Source organism: Crinia signifera, chromosome 19 (genome assembly GCF_055691185.1).
Source record: "Crinia signifera chromosome 19, ASM5569118v1, whole genome shotgun sequence".
NCBI classification, from domain to species: domain Eukaryota; kingdom Metazoa; phylum Chordata; class Amphibia; order Anura; family Myobatrachidae; genus Crinia; species Crinia signifera.
This window is the reverse complement of record NC_139226.1, coordinates 28,450,170-28,473,539: the sequence shown is the minus strand read 5'-3', so window position 1 is coordinate 28,473,539 and position 23,370 is coordinate 28,450,170. Positions and strand designations below refer to the sequence as shown.

At 46.2% G+C, this 23,370-nt stretch overlaps 1 protein-coding gene across 1 annotated transcript in view; it reads left to right on the top strand.

Annotated features, from left to right (window-relative positions):
- LOC146042294 (sodium-dependent neutral amino acid transporter SLC6A17-like) overlaps positions 1-22,530 on the top strand; it is a 34,872-nt gene extending 12,342 nt beyond the window's left edge. Inside the window, exons 2-12 of the mRNA XM_083162238.1 lie at positions 6,860-7,128; positions 8,920-9,077; positions 11,327-11,447; positions 11,757-11,929; positions 12,763-12,873; positions 14,760-15,001; positions 16,305-16,479; positions 16,574-16,775; positions 17,878-18,037; positions 19,166-19,328; positions 19,917-22,530. Of these exons, the coding sequence (XP_083018364.1) occupies positions 6,942-7,128; positions 8,920-9,077; positions 11,327-11,447; positions 11,757-11,929; positions 12,763-12,873; positions 14,760-15,001; positions 16,305-16,479; positions 16,574-16,775; positions 17,878-18,037; positions 19,166-19,328; positions 19,917-20,249 (2,025 nt within the window). The 5' untranslated portion in view covers positions 6,860-6,941 and the 3' untranslated portion in view covers positions 20,250-22,530. The remainder of the gene's footprint in view (positions 1-6,859; positions 7,129-8,919; positions 9,078-11,326; positions 11,448-11,756; positions 11,930-12,762; positions 12,874-14,759; positions 15,002-16,304; positions 16,480-16,573; positions 16,776-17,877; positions 18,038-19,165; positions 19,329-19,916) is intronic.
- The last annotated feature ends 840 nt before the right edge of the window (positions 22,531-23,370 follow it).

Below are 23,370 nucleotides of genomic sequence, written 5' to 3'. Positions count from 1 at the left end.
TTGAATTACAACGCGCTATGTTATATGTAGGCACTGCATAAAAAATAAATAAAGAACCTAAAATAAACATATTGATGCCCATATACAGCATACATATCCCACATACAGACGTTATTGGTGTATGCGGTCACAGCAGTGACCTGAGCCACGCTTTATGTATCACACAGGGTGCAAGGTTAATAACAATGTCTTACAAGGCTATTAGTATGTAATGGGGGGATGGTCTTAAGCTCATACATTTCCCTGCAATGAAACTGCAGCCTATCCCCACACTGGGCCTAATTCAAACCAGATCACTGCTGTGCGATTGTGCAGCGGCCAGTGAACAGGTATTGTAAAATCCCGCCTAGCGAATAGATGTATACGTCTGGTCAAGAATTCACAGCCAATCGAAGATGCCCAAATCCCATCACAAATCAATCGCCATCGAATGATTTACACTGGTTACCACTCATCGCAAGAGGCGCGTAGCCAGAGACTTAGGGGGGTATTCAATTTTGGGTCACAACTGTCGGGCTGGCTCATCAGCCGTGACCCTGTCCCGCTCTCGTCTCCTCTACTGAGAATTTGCATGCGGGATTCAATGTCCCGCCTGGCGCGGGTCGAGAAGGGGGCGTTGCTGTTAGCTGCGGCCGGGTGCTCGTCAATTTTCCGGCCGTTCTCGGCAGAACGAGCCTGACTGCTTGTGAAGTCGTGCTCGTTCTGCCGAGATCCCCTGTTCAATGCTGTCGGGGAAGACAGCATTGAATAGGGCCCTGCAGTCATCTCCCCGGTTGGGAATGGCTGCGGGAGATTGAATACCTCAATTTACTCAGTGCTACGGTGAATGAGGCACTGTTCTTCACACTCCCATTAAATGACCGCCCACTGCTGCAGCTGCCTGGGGCGCTGAGATTTTATTGCATGTCAAAATGGCACATCAAGTGTCAAATCGTAAGCGAGCCTCCCAGGGAGCTGCTGGGGGGCTCTCAAGGCCTTAACTGTCCAATTGTCCCTAGCGTTAATCGCCTATCCCGTAACCTTGGTGTGCCCGTCTCTCTATTTCTGCCCGTACCCACGTGAGTTACCATCCTGTGGGTATACAGTACAGTCTTATTTTGCTGAAGCCTAACAAATACGAGTCCCTGCAGTGCTTTCTATATGCCTTGCTTTTCAAGTGTCCTGTAAGAAGTGATGGGGTTAACAGCTGAGACAGTTGCTAGGTGTTACTGGCACTGGGGTGGGGCGACACACACCTCCTAGAACGTTAATCTGAGTGGCTGAGATGAAGGGGGAAGGAGGAGGCAGGTCCGGGTGTGTAGAACGTGTTGGCTGTACTGAGTAATGATGTAAGGAACACACATTACTGGAATGATTTAGGAGAGCGATGAATTCAGTCATCACAGAGAACAGTTCTAGCATCTGCACTAGAGGCAGATGGGGGAAATGTGTCAAGGAATCTTGGGCCTAATTCAGGCCTGATGGCAGGGCACCTTTTGTTTGCAAATAGGCAAAACCATGTGCACTGCAGGTGGGGCAGATGTAACATGTGCAGAGAGATAGATTCGGGTGGGGTGTGTTCAAACTGAAATATAAACTGCAGTGTAAGAACAAAGCAGCCAGTATTTACCCTGCACAGAAACTAAATAACCGACCCAAATCTAACTCTCTGCACATGTTACATCTGCCTCACCTGCAGTGCAGCATGGTTTTGCCCATTTGCAAACAAAACTAATCAGGTTAGCGCAGATTGAAGGCTACAGCAGCACCCGACAGCGAGTATAGTCCCGAAACGTATAACTTGTATTATCGATCCTCTAAATTAGGCAACTGGTGGCACTTAAACTTCTGAACTACACATCCCAGCATGCCTTGTCACATTTTTAGCATTCCTGAACAGCAAAACTGCCCCCCCCCCCCCCCCCCCCCCATCTATAGCAATAACAACCTACATGCACTATAAAGGGGGTCTTACAAAGTGGGTGGGGCAGTTACATCTGTAGTAGGTACATTGCACAGTACTAGACCCACATGTGACAAGGGAAGTAAGAAGAAGCAGTTGTGAGTGATAACTGTTGCTCCAGCAAATCCGCACCAGTCATGTGTTTGAAATAGGACAGTTGAGAGCTGATTGGCTGGATCACCATTTATCATACGGGATAAGCTTAATCATTCCCAATGAGCTTTATCATTCGTTGATAAATGAGCCCCAAGAGAATTGCTAGAAATTGCAGATTAAGTTTCACTTTTTAAAAAGGTCCATGGTGCGGCAAAGTCGATAATGCCCAAAACAGGTCTTTTGTGTGTGATTATGTGTTATGTGTTTTATTAGCATGTACTACTTTATTTTTATTTATTTTTTGTTATCTTTTATCTTTCTTTAGTCCTATAGCTGTGTAGTTATGCGGTTGGTTTTTATTGGCGCAACCCCAGCACTGGAAGCGTCCATGTGTGGAATATACGGCTTATTCCTTTTGTATATGACCACCTCACACCAAGGGTTGGAATGTTTTGGGATAACATAAACCACGTCTGTGAGAATAACAGCGGGTGGTGAAAACTCATAGCATTAAAATCAAATCTGAAAAGAATATCACAGAACTCCCGTTATCTTTTATGGTGTTGGGTTCCTTCTGCTGGTAAGTTCTTTTGATATCCGTAACCAGATTTACTACATGATAATAGAAATGAAAGATCTTGGTTACATATATATATGCAAATATTTGAATAAGTCCCTAATGCAATATCTATGTGCGGCACCCCAAAGATCAGAAGCCAGATATCCCAGAGCAGAAACATCACTCTTTAAACTGTATAAATGCAGTGGTTAGTTTTTTTTTTTTTTTTTTTTTCTCTCCTACAGTAATTTTTACTTGCGCCGTTAGGGTACGTGTTAAATCACGACCGATTTTTGTTTCAACCTCTCCCATGTGACAAACTATTTGAACCATTTGAAGCGCATCTTTGGATTATCCACATTGCATGCGACTGTAGAGTTGCGAGCGGCCATTCCGTCCTGTGACTTGTAGTTCCACTTGTGTGTTAAGCCACATGTGCTGAATTGTATGGACGGTGTAATGGTTAGCATTACTGCCTCACAGCACTGAGGTCATGGGTTCAATCCCCACCATGGCCCTATCTGTGTGGAGTTTGTATATTCTCCCTGTGCTTGCGTGGGTTTCCTCCGGGTACTCCGGTTTCCTTCCACAATCCAAAAATATACTGGTAGGTTAATTGGCTCCAAACAAAATGAACCCTAGAATGTCTGTGTGCGTGTACATGTGGTAGGGAATATAGATTGTACGCTCCACAAAGCGCTGCAGAATATGTATGTAAGAACTGTTAATAAATAAATAAATTGTGGACACCTTGCAGGTAGATACCAGGCATTCTTTAGATAACACTCTGTGCCACTCCCAAACCTTTAAGTCTTCATAATTAATCACAGGGGTAATTGTGCTTGTCTGTGGTGTTTCTGCAGAATCCCATTGAAGGTGTCCTACCCTGGAATTTTGCAAAACCCAGTCCCTAATTCTGTATTCCGAGTACACCCTTTACTAATATGGCCCGGAGCACTGTGCCATCCATGTACCAGCTTGTGGCATCTGCCTGAAACTTCCTTATCGGCAACATGCCCTGCTTGTCTCTTCTTGATCCTACCCATCTTCGCCGTCTCCTGTAGAAGACAGCTGGAACATTTTCATATTTTCTGGAACTTGTTCCTAAGTCCTTGTATGAACTGTTGGGTGTACGGATCATGGTTCTACATTTGCCAATCACTTTTCTATCCATTTTGTTGTCTGTTGCCACAGAAGTTGGGTAACCTCTGGTGTAAGATCCTGGGGTCTACGTACTAAAGCATTGAAGAGAGATCAAACCAGATCCTAACTACTGTGTTACTGGCTGGGTTTGAAAAATGACATCAGCTGGTTGGTTGATATTTTTTACTTCGTTGTGAGGAGAGATAAAGTGGAAGGCGGTAAAGGGCTTGATGCGAATATTCACTGCATAACCAGCGGGTAAGTGCTTCCCCAACAAATGGCCCCTGCAGCCAGAGCCGCCCGCATCCCCTCGGTAACATGTGAGGGGATATGTCCGAGTTTGGCCAGTTCCGAATGGGCCTGAATTGGGCCCAAAGTACCAGCCAGTCAGCTTTCAAAGAAATATAGCCTGTTTTCCTAAGCTGAATCGCCCTACCACATGCCAGTGGCTCAGGTATGCAAATCAGAGGGAGTAGACTGATCGGCAACATTCTACTGGTTGCAGAGTTTAAAAAAAGAACACATGCTCTGCTGTGGGAGGGGCTAGATGACATAACAATGTGTTTCCTGTTTTAGCAAATCCGGGTTTAGTTGCCCGGTCATGTCCGCTTTGAGGCTATTATTACATCTTTTGCTATGGAAAATTGATTTTGATGTATTTCTCCAAACAGGAAGAGCATCTTCAGGGCCGTAAGAAATAGTTTTGCCGCAGGCATTGACACAGTTCCTAATCTTAGCCTCCTGTTTCGTGGATCAGTCTTTAAAAATTCCTAGTATTTCTGGCCTTACAAATATCTGTTTCTTTGCTTGTTCCCTAATCTGCACCATAAAATGCAGCCTCGAGTCCTGAAAACTGTGGACTATGGCAAAAGCGGAATTCTTGCTGGGAGTGGGGGGGTGGGGGGCGGACATATGAATTAACTTGTTGAATAAATCACTTGTAGTTGGCGGACAATTATCTGGACTAAATACTTGTAGTTGACATGGGCGTGTTAGGTTTATTTGCATTTTGTATGTATATTTTGAGGATCTCTCACATATATATTTATATTCTATCCTGGTAACAAATGTGTTTCTGAATTAATTTTTTTGTATTGAAATTAAATGATAAAACAACCCAAATCCCCACTGACTAATTATTTTAGTACGACCTAGGTTGTTGCTGGTTCAACCCCGGCCACTGTGCGGTGTTACAGAGCCATTTGGAAAAACCCTGGTCCAGCAACCCAGCATTCCGACCTGGGTTAAAAGAAGGGTTTTACCTGGGTCAGACCAGGGTTGCTGGGCAGTGTAAAAATGGTAACCCGGGTGCTCCACCCCATCCTCGTGTGACATCAGCGACCCAGCTTGTTATTGGATCACTAAAGGTAGCTTCACCTCACAGATGACGGGTCGCACCCAGGTTGGACCCGTGTCCCAATATCATGTGCAACCCGGCATTTGGGATGTGAAAGGGGTAGAAGTGAAATAACATTTATTTTAATTCAGGGTGATCTTCCATTTGTAATCCTTGGAACCCTCCACGCATGAAAAAACCGAGCACCCCTCCCCTCTACCGCCTAAACCAATCAGAAGCAGTATTGTATGATACTGTGGCTGCTTTCTGATTGGCTAGCAGTAAGGGAACGCCTGTGGTTTCCTTGGTTTAACTCAACACCGTTGGTTTTATTGTATCTATTAATATGGGATATAAATAAATAACAATTGAACTTCATTTGTTTCAATAATTCCATTTGGACACTCCAACCAATAAGATTTGGTCTATGACTTACTAGCATGTAATAGAGAAATGATAGGCTGGGATTAGTTGCTATGGGCAACATCACCTTTCATTTTTAGAAGCTTTAGTAAATTTACTCCTAAATTACTAAAACTAATAGACACATCTGAAAGAAGTCTATCTAATGCTGGGTAAATGACCATACACACTGGGCGACTTTGAGCTGAAAGCTGCTCAAAACAGCATGTTTGAGCGGCTTTCAGCTAAAAGACACCCAGTGTGTATGGCCCGGCGATGAGCGGTAACCGCTGCTGCGCTCTCCTGCATCATCGCCGGGAAAGCTGCTCATCTACTGGTAATACCAGCAGATGAGCGGCTTTGAGGACGGCTTTACATAGCTCTGCGCTATGCAAAGCCGTCCTCTCCCCACTGACGGTGCCGGGCAGGGGGAAAGCCGCTCAGTGTGTATGTACTGAGCCGCTTTCCCCCCAGCGATGACAGCGGTCATCGCTGTCCATACACGCTGGGCATAGTCGCCCAGCGTGTATGGACCTTAAGGCTTCTAGATAGATCTGCGGATCCACTGAAATTTCTACAGACTGATCACAAAGTGCGTTTTCCATACACGCTACATTATCCGTTGGGACTGGCGCCCAATGAGCCGTCAAGCACAATCGGCTGCTGGTGAACATGTATGGGCGGTCGTCAGATTACCCGTCCACAGTCATTTATTTAGTGAAACACAGTGAAATGAAGCATGCTGGGTCCAGTAAGTGCTGCTACGCAAAACACACCTATGCAATTGTGAACACGGGTGGGTATGCATGCACAAACGTGAAAAACTCATGTCGTCCTTACCATTGTCGACCTAATGCTTGTTTCGACCGTCCAACCCTGTCGACCTTAGCCATGTCCACATATTTTATGTGTTGACCTTCAGCAGTCGACCCAACGTATGTCAACCTAATGACGGTATTCAGTGCATTCAACCCTGTGTGAGACCTGGGATCATGAACTGGAATAACGAAACCATTTTATTTTCTATTTTGATTTTTCTAAAAGGGCGTACTCACTGTTGGATGCAGTCTATATTTCTATTTGGTTTTGCTTATATAAGCAAAATCAAATCTAAATTGTTTGCATTTGATCCTGATGCGTGGCTCTGCGGCACCCAAAGCGAATACAAAAATAGACTGTTCAGGCAAGACTATATAGTCTAAATCTAATGCGTACACGGCACAATGCCGTTCGATCCCGAAAATCGTGTGTACAATACTTAAGTTTTACCTACTTTTCTGCGTTAAAATTTTTTTTTTTTATAAATTATAAAATAAAAAATCCAATACATTTTCAAATAATACAATATATAATTTTTTCTCTTTTACATTTAATTCTACAGGTTTAAAACTCCCGGATTGAGGAGACTGTATGTAAGTTTGGAGACTGCGTTGAGAATCGCTGTACGGTAGTGACGCCAACCAATGGAAAAATCTGTTAATGAACTAGAGGGCAGCATCACAGGGGAGTCCAACCGTGATCTGATACCGGAAGCCACACCGCGCCCCGCCTGGGGCAGTAAAGTGCAGTATATCCTCGCTCAAGTCGGCTTTTCTGTCGGTCTCGGAAACGTCTGGAGGTTTCCTTACCTGTGTCATCAGAATGGCGGAGGTGAGATAAGGAACTTTTTGTGTTTTCCATGTCTGCTTAATGGAAAGCACCGGCAAGACCGGCTCGGTCCAGCCAACTAAAACCAACATGTTTTGGGTGATGGACTTGTATGTGGTTATAAGCGTTGGTTGTGTGCGTTGGCCATATCCCTGTGCCCTCCTTATCGCTACAACAGGGATATGTCCCTCGTCGGCTCTGTTGTTATTGTATTTATCAGTGGGGATTTAACAAGGAGTGGCTGGCATTGGCCGGGGCACAGTAGCGCGTCGGCGTTTGCGTACACACCCTGCCTTATTGACTTGCGCTATCTGTACTCCTTTCCCGGCTACACAATGGCCATGTGTCTGCGTTCCAGGTCTGGATGATAAGTATAATGATGTGTGACTTTGTGTTAGAGTATATTCGCTTCCTAGTGAGCAGGTAAATGGCGCCCGAATCCCTGCGCTAGAGGAAAAATCGCTCACCATCTAAATATTTTTTTTCCCCCCCATTCGCGAATAAAATTCTATACGGAGATGGCTGAATGGGGGTGGGCTCTGATGTCATGTGACATCAGCTGCCCGCCGCAAGCAGGCACCGACGCGCCTACGATAACAGGGGTATGCCCAGTATTTTTGTGGGCACGCCCATAAAATGCTGTGCGGTTCCTTGTACTCACCTTTTGCCCGCCCATCCTGGAGCGAACGCCACGGCAAGCGGGAAACTCGCCGGATGTGTTCGCTCCCACGGCCAAGCCCTACCGTCTGGGGAGAAATTGGATCTAAGCGATCAGATCTGAATCGCCCCCAGAATACACTGGATTACAGTCTCTGTGATATTGGTATGGCCACATGGACAGTGAGGATCTGAATTGTGCTAATTCAGTGCAAATAAGATGCATTTTCGGGGGAAGCAATGAACAGACTCTCAGCGTTAGTATCCGCTGTTTAAAGGTCCATACACACTGGGCGGCTTTGAGCTGAAAGCCGATCAAACCTGCTGTTTTCATCGACTTTCAGCTCAGTCACCCAGTGTGTATGGGCCTTAACGCGACTGCAGCATTGATGATGGGGGACATATCTGTATATTGTGTAGGTCTGGACAACCTGTGTGTCTCTCCAGCTGCAGTAAAACTACAATTCCACTATGCTGTGTCAGCTGATCGTCTGGTAGACCATGCTGGGACTTGTAGTTTCACAACATCCAGAGAGCCACATGTTGGACATTCCTGATACAGGTCACTTTTTTTTAATATTGTATTGGTCTGTCACCTAAATATGGTTTATATATGTCATGATCATTTTAAATTCGGTACGCATTCATTTGGTCGACATCTTGAAAAGTTCGACAAACAAAATACTTTAGCATCCCATGTGCTGAGCACAGCGAGGCACCGCGCCCCAAGCATAGCGAGCGCAGCGGTACATTTATACGGTGTCCATGCCGACCACAGTGGTTGCCCTAGTGGTCCATACCTAAAAATTGAAAATGTATTAGCTTGCTTAGATATGGTTTTACTGCCATCTAGTGGCTAAAGTTGAATATATATTCTGTAAGACAATGAAATGAGAGGTGTCCGATTATTCTATAAATATTATCTAAATAAAGATTACTTTTAGTTTCTAATGACATTGAGTTTTGACTCTGTGTATCCCTATTCTCTGTGAGGCCCGATAGATCCCACTGTTAATCTCTGTCCTATCACAGCGGCAGTAGCTGTTCTATATCTTTCCCTAGGATTCTGCAGGACATTTTTAGTTCTCTGCTTTCACGAAGGCTTAAGAGTTGTCTGATGGGTAATTTGTCTGGCAGGTGCCTTCCTGTTGTTGTACTTTGTGCTCCTTCTCATTATCGGGATTCCCCTCTTCTTCTTGGAGCTGGCCGCAGGACAAAGTATTCGCCAAGGCAGTATAGGTGTCTGGAAGCACATCAGCCCCCGGTTAGCTGGGATTGGATTTTCTAGCTGTGTGGTAAGTCTGTGTATGCATCGATCTATAGAAGTCTTATAACGAGCAATGAAAGACCGCTGCAGGCAGAGGGTTGGTGCACAGAGACATCAGTGTAGGTCCAGCAGGAGGAGAGAGCGCTGCAGGCAGAGGGTTGGTGGTGCACAGAGGTATCAGTGTCGGTCCAGCAGGAGGAGAGAGCACTACAGGGAGAGGGTTGGTACACAGAGGCATCAGTGTATGGCCAGCGGGAGGAGAGAGCGCTGCAGGCAGAGGGTTGGTACACAGAGGCATCAGTGTATGGCCAGCGGGAGGAGAGAGCACTACAGGCAGAGGGTTGGTGCAAGGAGGTATCAGCGGCCAGCGGGAGGAGAGAGCACTGCAGGCAGAGGGCTGGGTCACAGAGACATCAGTGTAGGTCCAGCGGTAGGAGAGCGCGCTGCAGGCAGAGGGTTGGTGCACAGAGACATCAGTGTAGATCCAGCGGGAGGAGAGAGCACTGCAGGGAGAGGGTTGGTGCACAGAGACATTAGTGTAGGTCCAACAAGAGGAGATAGCACTGCAGGCAGAGGGTTGGTGGTGCACAGAGGCATCAGTGTAGGTCCAGCGGGAGGAGAGCGCTGCAGGCAGAGGGTTGGTGGTGCACAGAGGTATCAGTGTCGGTCCAGCAGGAGGAGAGAGCGCTGCAGGCAGAGGGTTGGTGGTGCACAGAGACATCAGTGTAGGTCCAGCGGGAGGAGAGAGCACTGCAGGCAGAGGGTTGGTGGTGCACAGAGGCATCAGTGTAGGTCCAGCGGGAGGAGAGAGCGCTGCAGGGAGAGGGTTGGTGCACAGAGACATTAGTGTAGGTCCAACAAGAGGAGAGAGCACTGCAGGCAGAGGGTTGGTGGTGCACAGAGGCATCAGTGTAGGTCCAGCGGGAGGAGAGAGCGCTGCAGGGAGAGGGTTGGTGCACAGAGGCATCAGTGTAGGTCCAGCAGGAGGAGAGAGCGCTGCAGGCAGAGGGTTGGTGGTGCACAGAGGTATCAGTGTCTGTCCAGCAGGAGGAGAGAGCACTGCAGGCAGAGGGTTGGTGGTGCACAGAGGCATCAGTGTAGGTCCAGCGGGAGGAGAGAGCACTGCAGGCAGAGGGTTGGTGGCGCACAGAGATATCAGTGTAGGTCCAGCGGGAGGAGAGAGCGCTGCAGGCAGAGGGTTGGTGGTGCACCGAGGCATCCGTGTAGGTCCAGCGGGAGGAGAGAGCACTGCAGGCAGAGGGTTGGTGGTGCACAGAGGCATCAGTGTATGGCCAGTGGAAGGAGAGCGCATTGCAGGCAGAGGGTTGGTGCACAGAGGCATCAGTGTAGGTCCAGCGGGAGGAGAGAGCACTGCAGGCAGAGGGCTGGTGCACAGAGACATCAGTGTAGGTCCAGCGGGAGGAGAGAGCTCTGCAGGCAGAGGGTTGGTGCACAGATACATCAGTGTAGGTCCAGCGGGAGGAGAGAGCTCTGCAGGCAGAGGGTTGGTGCACAGAGGCATCAGTGTAGGTCCAGCGGGAGGAGAGAGCGCTGCAGGCAGAGGGTTGGTGCACAGAGGCATCAGTGTATGGCCAGCGGGAGGAGAGCACTGCAGGCAGAGGGTTGGTGGTGCACAGAGGCATCAGTGTATGGCCAGTGGAAGGAGAGCGCATTGCAGGCAGAGGGTTGGTGCACAGAGGCATCAGTGTAGGTCCAGCGGGAGGAGAGAGCTCTGCAGGCAGAGGGTTGGTGCACAGAGGCATCAGTGTAGGTCCAGCGGGAGGAGAGAGCGCTGCAGGCAGAGGGTTGGTGCACAGAGGCATCAGTGTATGGCCAGCGGGAGGAGAGCACTGCAGGCAGAGGGTTGGTGGTGCACAGAGGCATCAGTGTATGGCCAGTGGAAGGAGAGCGCATTGCAGGCAGAGGGTTGGTGCACAGAGGCATCAGTGTAGGTCCAGCGGGAGGAGAGAGAGCTGCAGGCAGAGGGTTGGTGCACAGAGGCATCAGTGTAGGTCCAGCGGGAGGAGAGAGCGCTGCAGGCAGAGGGTTGGTGCACAGAGGCATCAGTGTAGGTCCAGCAGGAGGAGAGAGCGCTGCAGGCAGAGGGTTGGTGGTGCACAGAGGCATCGGTGTAGGTCCAGTGGTAGGAGAGAGCGCTGCAAGCAGAGGGTTGGTGCACACATCAGCAAACATGAACCCTCTGAGGAGCCACAGGATGTAGCTTTGGATTTCTGATACCTTGTCCCCAGGTGTCTTACATCTGTCTTCTGTTTGTAGGTCTGCTCCTTTGTGGCACTATATTATAATGTTATCATCGGATGGAGCCTCTTCTACATGTTCAATTCCTTCCAATACCCCCTACCCTGGACGAACTGTCCCTCCCTGGCAAACCAGACAGGTAAGAGCTGCATTCATTGCAGCGACGATTATTCAATGTTCTATGTTTCTTTGTATCGCTGGTTTCCTGTTCACTAAACCGTTCAAATGAAATGGCATCGGTCATACATGACGTACAAAGCTCTTCCAGTTATTGGCCACTCATGAATACACATTTAATAGCCATCTGTGGGCTTAACAGTGAAGGGACAATAATAGTAAGTAATTACAGAGTCCTGTCTGAAATAAATCAGTTACTATACATTGTCTTTAGACGCTTGCACACAAGTGTGTTTGTCCACCTGCCAATGTATATTTGTGTTGTTTGCAGAGCCAGAGTGCGCCAAGAGTACTCCTACCACATACTTCTGGTACCGAAAGGCCCTGGATGTCACCGAATCCATTGGACCCTCAGCAATGAATTGGCCAATGACGGGATGCCTTATTCTTGCCTGGGTCCTAGTGTGCGGAGGCATGATCAAAGGAATCAAGTCATCCGGGAAAGTAAGTTTGTAAAATTTGTATATAATAATATCCCAACCCATTATTTTTACACTGCAATTTAGATTTTAATTTGAACACACCCCACCCAAATCGAACCCTCTTTGCACTTTACATCTGCCCCACCTGCAGTGCAGCATGGTTTTGTCCATGTCATATTAGAAAATAAGTGATATTGCCCATAGCTAGTGTTCATTCTAGCACCCGCCATCTTTGAAAACCCATGCAGTTCCACTTCCCTGCCTGGGGTGTCGCTGTCTGCTGTGGTGTTTCTAGCACAGGCCTGGTTTGCATATCAGTGCTGATATACAGACCACTCTGTGCTAGAAGCACTACAGCAGACAGCGACACCCCAGTCAGGGAAGAGGAACTGCACGGGTTTTCAAAGATGGCGGGTGCTAGAATGAACACTAGCCTATAGCAACCAATCAGATATTCTGTTGCTGAGGTAGCCAACTCCAGTCCTCGAGAGCTACCAACACCTAATGTTTTCCAGGTCTCCTCACAGAATCACAAGTGAAGTAATTAGCTCCACCTGTGGATCTTTTAAAATGTCAGGGAGTAATGATTGCACCTCTGCAGCAGCTAGGTTGTCTGGAAAATGTGAACTGTTGGTAGCTCTCGAGGACCGTAGTTGGCTACCACTGTTCTATTGCATCCTTGAAAATAATAGACATCATCCGATTGGCTGCTGTGGGCAACACCCCCTCTTTTCATTCCAGTCACAATCCCATTTTTAATGAAGGTGCAGAGCGATTCAACAGGCAGAAAATAAATGGAAGTTTTTCTCCTTTTTGTTGACTTTTTTTATGATACATTTTTATTGTGTTTTCCAGGTGATGTATTTTAGTTCGGTCTTTCCCTACGTCGTTCTCTTCTGCTTCCTGATTCGTGGGTTGCTACTGGACGGCGCCATCGATGGAATCCGAATTATGTTTACACCAAAGGTACAATGTAGTGATGAAGCCTCTCTGTGAGGCCTACCGTTTGTTAGTGTTTTTTTTTTAATTGGGTTTTACCTTAAACGTTAGTGCTCAAACTTAAATGTCTCGGCAAACGGCAGAATGTTTATAGTATTCATCAAAGGCAAAAATGGCGTGTTCAATGCCGGTCGATATTTCCCATTTACGCCAATATCGGACGTTTTCAACAAAAATAGGTCGAATTTACATTCAACCTCTTCAGTGTCTGTTCCACACTTCCTACTTTCAGAAACATTCCGAAAGTCAAAAAAGATGATCTTTGAATCTCACTTCTTTTTTTTTTTCGGATATGGATCCTAATTTGACAATTTAGCGGCTGTTTCCGACAATGCAGATTCAACTTTTAGAAAAGTTGAAGCTGCAACGGAGAGTCCCGTATGGAAACGGATGGAATATCATATGGAAATATCATCCAGGATTAAATAACCCCCAAAGAATAAAATAATTTTGACATGAGCGTTCCATGCAGTCAAGCCTTGCTGCATTGATTTTTGCTCATTTCCATAGAGGTGCTCGCAGTAATTGCTAAAATTAATGGCGATTTAGAGGATATTTTACCGCTATATACGCATCCTTGCATTATGGTACTTAGTACCCGCAAATCACAGTTAATCGAATCGTTCTTTAAAATGTCATGTGACCCTCTGGAATATTGGCATAATATAGTTGGAGAAGTCACCAGAAGTTGGTGGGACATTTGGACTGATCACCATAGCCTGGAGCTCACATTGAAAGTCTCAGTTCTTGTATTAAACCTAGGTGAGGGATGAAGATTTTCCCAAACAACTGATTGGTGTGTAACTGTCATTTTCCAGTTGTCTCATAGCTGATTGGTTGCTACTGTATTAGAAAATTTGGTAATTATGTAGTAACTGGACTGCCGATTTTGAAATCGGGTCCATCGCATCGCACCCGACCATATCGCATGCGATGCGATGGACCCGATTTTTCCATAGGAATCAATGTTAAAATGGACTGAGTCCATTTTAGCATGGAATTCAATGGGAAAAGGGGTCCTTTTCATACCCCTACTATTCAAGTGGGCATGGAGTTGGATATAAACCTGTGGCGAGCGTAGCGAGCCACCGAGCCCGAAGCGTGGCGAGCGGACACAGAATACCGTCCCCTCGCGGGGCTCGCTTCGCTCGCCACGCTTCGGGCTCGGTGGGTCGCTACGCTCGCAACAGGTTTATATCCAACTCCATGCCCACTTGGATAGTAGGGGTATGAAAAGGACCCCTTTTTCCCATTGAATTCCATGTTAAAATGGACTCAGTCCATTTTAACATTGAATCCTATGGAAAAATCGGGTCATCGCATCGCATGCGATATGGTCATATGCGATGCGATATCGCATCGCATCTGATTGTATGCCTTAACTTAAGGCATACAATCAAAAAATCGGCAGCCCAGATACTACATAAGTACCGAAAATTTTCCTCCGAATTCATTTCCCACATGATGTGAAATTTTTTGTTCTTGGGTTGATTTGCATGAAAGAAGCTAATGGTAGAATCCAGGTCATACAGGGCGGTATTCAATTGTTTTTCACCGGCATTTCACCTTGCTATCCCAGGGGTTGGTGAGCTGATATGCGCGAATACATGGCTAAACCTGACAATAATGAGCGCTATGCGCAAATATTAAATCTATTGAGTATCGCTCCACGATCTCCCATCACTTTAGATGGGAAATTGTGTGTGATGAAACAATTGAATACCGCCCACAGTGTTTGTTTGATTTTACCACCTGCTGCAAAGTGATATCTGCTGTCATGATCGCTGGGATTTCTAAAGCTACTGTAGGTGTTGACCCTCGCTGAATATGAACCAGTATTTTTCTCTTTTCAGCTGGAAATCTGGGGGAACATTCAGGTTTGGCGACAAGCAGCCACCCAGGTCTTTTTTGCTCTAGGCCTGGGATTTGGAAGCGTGATCGCCTATTCCAGCTATAACGATCGCTACAACAACTGCCACTTTGACGCTATACTGGTCTCCTTCATCAACTTCATGACCTCCATTCTAGCGACGCTGGTCGTCTTCTCAGTCTTGGGGTTCCGCGCTAATTACATTGCTGGGAAATGCGTTGTAGAGTAAGTATTGTTGTCTTTCACCTTGTAAAAAGGCCCCCTTCCTGCACCTCAATCCAAGTTCACAATATGCAACACGGCAGAGGGTGTCAGGGGGAGGCAGGGGAAGGCAGAGGGTGTCAGGGAGAGGCAGAGGAGAAAAACAGTGGGTGACCGGAAGAGGATGACAGGGGCAGTAGTGGGCCACTTAACCCCCAGGGGCCCTGGTGCATTGCACCTGCTGCACCAATAGTCGTTCCACCTCTGGTGGTAGTGGAGTCATTCATATTAGATTAACAGGTACTCTTTACCTAGCACGGCGCCCACGATTTTGATCGTGGGCATCGCAGGTAAAAAAATCGCGGGCATCGCGGCCATTGAATGCACTAAAAATCGGGTGCGACGCGATGCCCGCGATTTCCCATAGGGAACAATGTTAAATTTCTCAATTGACCCAATTTTACTGTTCAATGCCTCAATTGACACGATTTTTCCATAGGAAACAATGTTAAATGCCCCACAGAGGCCAAATAGGCACCCTGAAGTGTGAAATGGCCCCCACAATTGTTAACGCCACCCCACGATCAACGTCAACCCGAAGCGTGGCGAGCGCAGCGAGCCCACGAGGGGCGGCGGTACGCGTCCTACGACCTTTTCATACCCCCACTATCCACGTCGGCGTGGAGTTGAGAATAGAATAGTGTGGCGAGCGCAGCGAGACACCGAGCCCGAAGCATGGCGAGCGGACGCGGATACCTTCACAGGTAAACGCGTCCCTTCGCGGGCTTCACAGGTATCCTCGTCCCCTCGCAGGGCTCGCTGCGCTCGCCACGCTTCGGGCTCGGTGGCTCGCTGCGCTCGCCACACTATTCTATTCTCAACTCCACGCCGACGTGGATAGTGGGGGTATGAAAAGGTCGTAGGACGCGTACCGCCGCCCCTCGCGGGCTCGCTGCGCTCGCCACGCTACGGGTTCACGTTGAACGTGGGGTGGCGTTAACAATTGTGGGGGCCATTTCACACTTCAGGGTGGCTATTTGGCCTCTGTGGGCCATTTAACATTGATTCCTATGGAAAAATCGGGTCAATTGAGGCACTGAACAGAAAAATCGGGTCAATTGAGAAATTTAACATTGGTCCCTATGGGAAATCGCTGGCATCGCGTCGCACCCGATTTTTTTTTTTAGTGCATTCAATGCCCGATGACTGCGATGGGCGCCGTGCTAGGTAAAGAGTACCCATTAACATATATATAATATATTGTTATGATATATATCTCTAATACATAACAATCTACAAGTCTCAACCTATCAAATCCTTTTGTCAGGAACCTGGAAAAGATCAAGGCTTTGGTGGACAACGGGATATTTGTAGACTACTCGTTAAATGTGGAGAATCTGACTAACGTGGAGTACAGCCAGTGGTACGAGAGAACGGAGCCCACCATTAATCTGACACTCTATGGCATTCAGAGCTGCCGGGTGGAGGATGAGATGAATAAGGTTGGGAAAATCTGTAAGATATTATGTTAGCATTGTTTAATTTAGTTATTTGCCAACGCCCATTAACCCTCTGCATTTGTCTTCCTCCTCGCAGGGGGCAGAAGGCACAGGGCTGGCATTCATCGCCTTCACGGAAGCAATGACTCAGTTGCCCGCATCCCCGTTCTGGTCTTTATTGTTTTTCCTTATGCTGTTGAACTTGGGACTCAGCACAATGTTCGGGAACATGCAAGGAATCATCACCCCGCTGCTGGACAACTTCTCAGCTTTACGCAAGAGAAAAACCATATTCACAAGTAAGAGCGTCTTATATACCGGCCTCATTCAGAGCTGGCGTCGCTGGTGCTTTGTCTGTATTACCTGTATCCGTGGTCAGATTGCTGTTGAGGAGTCTGTGTGCTCTGTGAAACGCGTTGGTTCGCATTTAGCCTATGAGGAGAGACGCCATATCTCATGCCACTTTGCCTTTTGTACATGTAACAATAATAATATAATTAAAATGTAGTAAGAACAAGATTTCATGTTTTCCCTTGCTGTTAGAAAAACAAAAAAATAATAATACCAAATATATACAGGTACATCGCCAATAATCCAGCACCCTTGGCTTCAGCACTGTGCTGTATTATCCGTTTTGCCAGATTACAGATGTGTCCACATACATCTGGCCACCGTGCATGTTAAAGAGCCCTTCTAGTTTCGCCATGGAGTGAATCCATAGCACAGAGCTTCTTTACGTGCAACTTTTTCCATTAAAATGCATTTTATTCAAAGCAATGCAAATTAGGATGCACAAGCACCTTCTGCTGATTAGTGGTAGAAGGTCCACCTAAACCTACCCAAGCCCTCCTGCAGGTTAACTCCACCCCTCTGCAGCACTTGTACAACCCACAGCCTAGCTCCACCCCACAGCCTGACTGATGCCTCCCACAGCATAACTAGTGCTGGTGAGGATGTTCTTGGCGGGTTTGTGTCTTTTTTTGTGTGCTGTGCTGCTCCTCCCTTCCCACTCCACCTCCTTCTGCCCTGAGGAGGTCTTTACGGCCTGCTAGGCCCTCTCTAAGCCAGGCCTACAAACCCAGCGATGTCCCTCAGGTGAGTGTTCCCTGCCACAGTGGAATTACCGTACACAATTCTGAAACAAGTCTTCATCTCTAGACTACATGGTCTAATGGTCAACATAAGATGTGCTAACCAGCTTCAAAGGAGAGGAAAGCCACTGACCTTGTCAGTGCCCATCTGTTATGTCTGTACATATTTGTATATGTGCCAATGGTTCCGGTACTATGGATCTTGTATTGTTGCAGATCTTGAATCTAGAGCGTTGTGTATGGATATAAATGGGTTTTATTCTTCCTTTTATTGTGCTAACATTCGTTTCCCCTCTTTGCTCGCTCCTAGTTGTCTGCTGTATAATTGGCCTTTTGTTTGGCTTGCTGTTCGTCCAGAGATCAGGATCCTATTTCGTGGCCATGTTTGACGACTACTCGGCCACTCTGCCGCTCATTATCGTGGTGATATTTGAAAACGTGGCGGTGGCGTGGGTGTACGGGGCAGACAGGTACAGTTCCTTGCAGTCTGTTTTGTACACAATGTTATAGTACTGTATTTGAGCATTGGAAACGAGAAATGATGCTTCTATTTCTGCTTGGTGAATGCGCTATCGTACTCCGCCATGTTAGCAGTAACCGGCCACTGTTCTATTGCCGGTGGTGGGGGCTAATTACTAACTTAGTGGAAATAACTTTTTAAGGATGAAATGATCGATCTGTAGCCGTGTATGCAGAGACAAGCGGAAGTGTTTTCTCTGTAATGGGTCAGGCTGCACCAGGAATGCATGAGAGCTTTGTTACCTCTCCCGCATTGTCCCAGAGTCCCCTGAATGACCGGGAGCTCCGTTACGGGGGGGCTTGGAGACATGTTTTGCAGCAATTGCCATTAAAGCCCTGTTTGCTATTATTAATCAAGTCACATTGATAAGCCTCCCTTCATCTGCCCCCAGTATCTCTTATCTGCAACTGTTTCATTTCTTCCATATGTATTCTGATTTGACCACTAGGTGGCGCTGCTATATATATATTTTGTCCATAGACTGCACTAGAAATCTAGTAAACAAAAACATTTTTTTATTGATTTTAAATCGATGTTGTGTTCCAAGAGCGCACGCATGGCGATGCCTCTACAGTTCACTGCTGTTAGGCTGTAGTGGGATCTGTAGAATTGTTGTCTGCCTCCCAGTGTGTGCTGGCTGTAAGGATTTCAGGATAAAGCGATGTATTCTGAGAAAGTTACAGAAGGAACAAGTACAAAACGACACAATTTAGCCACAAGTAATGTAACCTTGGGCCAGAGAATCTACTTGCAAATTCGTAGGAAGGTTTATTAACCCCAGTGAAGTAATAAAGTTGACTGTGACAACGCACCAGCCAATCAGATCCTAGCTGTCATTTGTCAAACCCAGCCTGAAAATTGATAGTTAGGAGCTGATTGGCTGCTGGGGGGGGGTTCAGCACCACAGCACAGTTAGTACAAACCCTTGTGACAACAGATTAGATAATATGAAATTAATCAACAAGCTGTAGCATGTTTCAATGTAATGTTATAACTGTATTACATTTTGTGGTTGTTCCTTTTCAGAATTTGAATGAAGTCTATTGCCAAGATTTACATTTCTTCAATTGGTTTCCAGGTTTATGATTGACATTCAAGGAATGTTGGGCTACCGTCCCTGGAGAATATACAAGTATATGTGGAAGTACGTCAGTATCTTGGCCATGATTGGGCTCCTGCTTGCCAGTCTGATCAGGATGTGCATCGAAGAGCCTGTGTACCAGTCTTGGAATAGTGAAACGGTATGTCCGAGAGCCCTCTGCTTTATAAAGTGTTTGAGAAATTGGTTTTGTACACAACTTACATGTTCTAATTGTTCAGAAAGGTTTTTTAGGAAGTTACTACTAAGCAGGGCCGCCAATAGGGGGGTGCTGTGGGTACAGCTGTCCCGGGCCCCGGCCTCTGGAAGGGCCCAGGCAGCTCATTTTGCCCACTGCAACTACCCAGCCACAAAGCATGTTCCGGAATGCAGGCTTCCTCAACTCAAGATGCCGGCAGCCAATTAAAATGCAGCATCTGCTTTTGAGCCAATCAGAGCTCGCGTACCGTCAGCCAATCAGAGGGACTGCCGGTACGCGAACTCTGATTGGCTCTCCAGGCGGTGCTGAATTTTACTTGGCTGCCGGGATCCTGAGGTGAAGAAGCCTACGCTCCGGGACCTCCGGGCTGCAGCTCAGCGGAAGAGGAGATGGCGGAGCAGGAGCCAGATTATGATAAGTCAAGTGAGGAGAGGGGCCCGGACTGTAAATGAGTCCTGGGCCCCAAAATTCCTGATGGCAGCCCTGCTACTAAGACTAATTGCATTTACTTCTTGTCTGTTTTTTCTGTAGGCCGTGGAAGACAGATTGAAGTATCCTCCATGGGCCCTGGGCTTGTTAATCATGTTGATCATCGTGGCAGCTTTGCCCATCCCGGCTGTGTTCCTAAAGCAGACTCTACAAGACTGGCTACAGAAGCGGACACCAAAAGCGTTCGGCGAGTGCGAATATAGCCAGGGCTGCACGGTAGATGAAGTTTTGGAACCCATGGAAGAGACTCTTCCAAGGCTTGGCAACGGCTATTTACACGTGGAGATGGAAGACCTCGCAGAGAGGGGCAAACTTCTTTCCAATGGAGAAGAATTAGATGACGCAGAGGAAGACGCGGTCAACGTAACAGGCTGAATGAAGGAGACTATGTATGGGGTTAGAAATGGTATTGAGATTCCCAAAAAGGTCCTCAAAGCACCTTCAGATGTTCTGCAAACATTCAAATAGTGCCAAGTAGACAAACAGACCTGGTCTTCCAGGATTGATGATCAAAGTCTTGATAACCTGGTAGTAGAGGCTGGATACCTATTAGTGCCAATGTGAAAACAGTACTGTGCCAAGCCTACTTCCTCCAGTATTTTATGTTCCTACCTCTCACGACGTCTCAGAACAATCATAAAGATTTTCCAAACTTGATCCTTTTTTTTTAATCCTCTAAATGATCAGAAATAAGATATTGGGAAAGTTGAAACTCATGAACACAAGGGAAAAAAAAAACATCAGTCACTCAGCACTTTTTACGTAGGTCACAAATCGAATGAGCCTTTGACGAGCCGATCCAGACAGGTGACTGCTGAATCGTAAAGTTTGGCTGGACCCATTTCTGTTCTTTAATGCTGGAATGTAGTTACTGAGTCTTTTTAAGGAAGGGACCGAACTGTTACACAACTTACCTATTGCACAATGTGTAATATATTTGTATATTATTATTGTTATTAATTGGAGCGAAAAAATGATGGATCACAGTGAAATATTCTTTTTCGAAAGCTGCTCGTGGTTTTTGAGACTAAAGAACACGATCACAAATCAAAGTGGTGTCTCAGAACTGCGGATTGCGGTACGCAGGTATATACCGTCCGCCTGTTCTGTTCAGGCGGACATGTAAATATTTATTATTTATGGCTTTGTGCGCGCTTGGCCATTTTGGATTAGATATATTTTATAGAAAAAAATATTTCTTTATTTGTTTGCTTCATGTCACTCAGTGAGTATAGTATATATGTATATTTTATGCAGGGCTAGCTTTTATTATTATTATTATTATGCTGTTGTTGCTGTTAAATGGTAACTTTTATCGTCGTGTGTCCGTAGCAAGAGCGAGCTTCTAGGTTCTGAGAAAATGATGTTCAAACATTAAAGAGAACCGTCTGGGATAAAGAGACCATTTAATTTTCACGCGGAATCATTTTATATTTGTTTAAATACAACATTGGGGAAAGTGTGTGTGTGTATTGATGTGCCCAAGGTCATGTTGCAAATGAGTTCTGGTAAATGAGACCCGTTCACAGCGAATTAGGGTTATTCAGCATGAATCGACTGACTGGGCATGCATATTGTTCGCTTTGCACGAGGGTAATTAGCAACTGAAATTGCAAACTAATTGCAATATAGCCGCAGTTTGACTGACAGGAAGCCAGCGTTTGGGGCCAGAATTAGCCATTTTCTGAGTGTGTTTGGAAAAATATGCAATACAATTAAATGAAATGGATTAGAGTTGGCACTGATGCGGCATGGTTGGGCAAAACCTACCAAAAGTCCATGTTTTCCAGACCACCTGTGGATCTGTAGAATGTGTCGTTTAGGAATAATGCAGCACATGTTTGAAAATGTTACAGTTGGCAATGACTGCACCTGTGCATTAGCTGGGTGGTCTGGAACACCTGAACTGTTGGTAGCTCTCGAGGACAGGTTTAGTCAACCATTCCTTAAGGTCCTATCAAGGATGTTTTGTGATACAGTATTTCTTATCCGAAGGAAATATTGGCCTCCATCTTGTCAAATGAGCTCCAAATAAAAAATATAAAGGAAATGGCCAGTGCACAGTCTAAGAACTGCCGATTTGAACAATTATGATGGACTCTTGAGTTTCGTCGAATAATTTTTGAACAAAAATGTTGGGCCTACCTATTTCGGTCAGCTGATCTCATCCGATTGGGTTCCTAACATTCCTCAGGTTTAGGGTCAGAACAAAGAACTTCCAGGCCAACAGAGCCAACCACCCCCGGGTGAATCACACAAGAGAGAAGTAGCAATGTCAATGCTAATAAGTGTTTCATCATTAGGAGGCAAAAGTGTTACATAGGTGAGAAGTACCAATAAAAGTGTTCCATGAATAAAGACAGTTGAAATACTGAAAAGTGTTACACCAATGATGTCGCAAAAGCGATCCAGCCACACTGACCCAGGGCACCCCACTTTCCAAACCCCTTTTCTAATGCTGACATATTCTATTATATGCCTTTGTCCAGGACTTGCTTTCATAGTTCCCATTCCAGCACACAGTCTGCAGATGTTAGAACCTTAATTATTATTCTTTGAGCTCAATATTTGAATGTGGTATACGGCTTATCTACTCACTGGAAACTTCTGACCGTGAATGACATGACTGCAATAAAATGTTATTTATTGTCCCAAATTTACCATTTTACAGAGTGCAGGTGAGATGGATATTTAATGTGATATAGTTGTGTCATTTGCCATGTAGCATACAATGAACTGGCCCTGACTGGTGATAGCACATCGCTATCTCCCCTACACACACAGAGCGATGTAGGGCTATTTTCTAAGCCATCTCGCTAGAAAATGCCCTGAACACTCCCCCTGTGTAGGACCCATAACTAGCACAGACTGATATACTGTACTGTAATGCAGTGTAAGATGACTGTTCCACCGGTTACCTATTCACTGCGGACACTGGCCCTTATTCAGATCTGATCGCAGTACAAATTTGTTCTCAAAAAGGGCAAAACCATGTGCACTGCAGGTGGGGCAGATGTAACATGTGCAGAGTTAGATTTGTGTGAGTTATTTTGTTTCTGTGCAGGGTAAATACTGGCAGCATGATTTTTACACTGCAATTTAGATTTCAGTTTCAACACACCCCACCCAGATGTTACATCTGCCTTTCACTTGCGCGGTAAATTATTAAATAATGCATGACCCCATAACTTACAGGAAAAGTTCCCAGAAGTATGGGGTTAACAAGTTCGTGGCAGCCGAGTTCAGGGCATTTAACGTGGATTTCGGAATCCTCCTGTGGCTTGCACAAAATCCATGTTAAGGACATCCTCCCGGTTATAATTGAATAGCCCTGGCAGATGGATTAGCCCGTGATAATTCACCATGTCTAATTGAATAAACCTTGCGTTTCTCTTTCTGTAAGGCAGATGTGATCGTGTTACAGATGGCTTTGTATCTTACATAAGATAATGGAGTTAATAGTCTTAGACACTTTGCATATCCCCGTCGGCAGGAT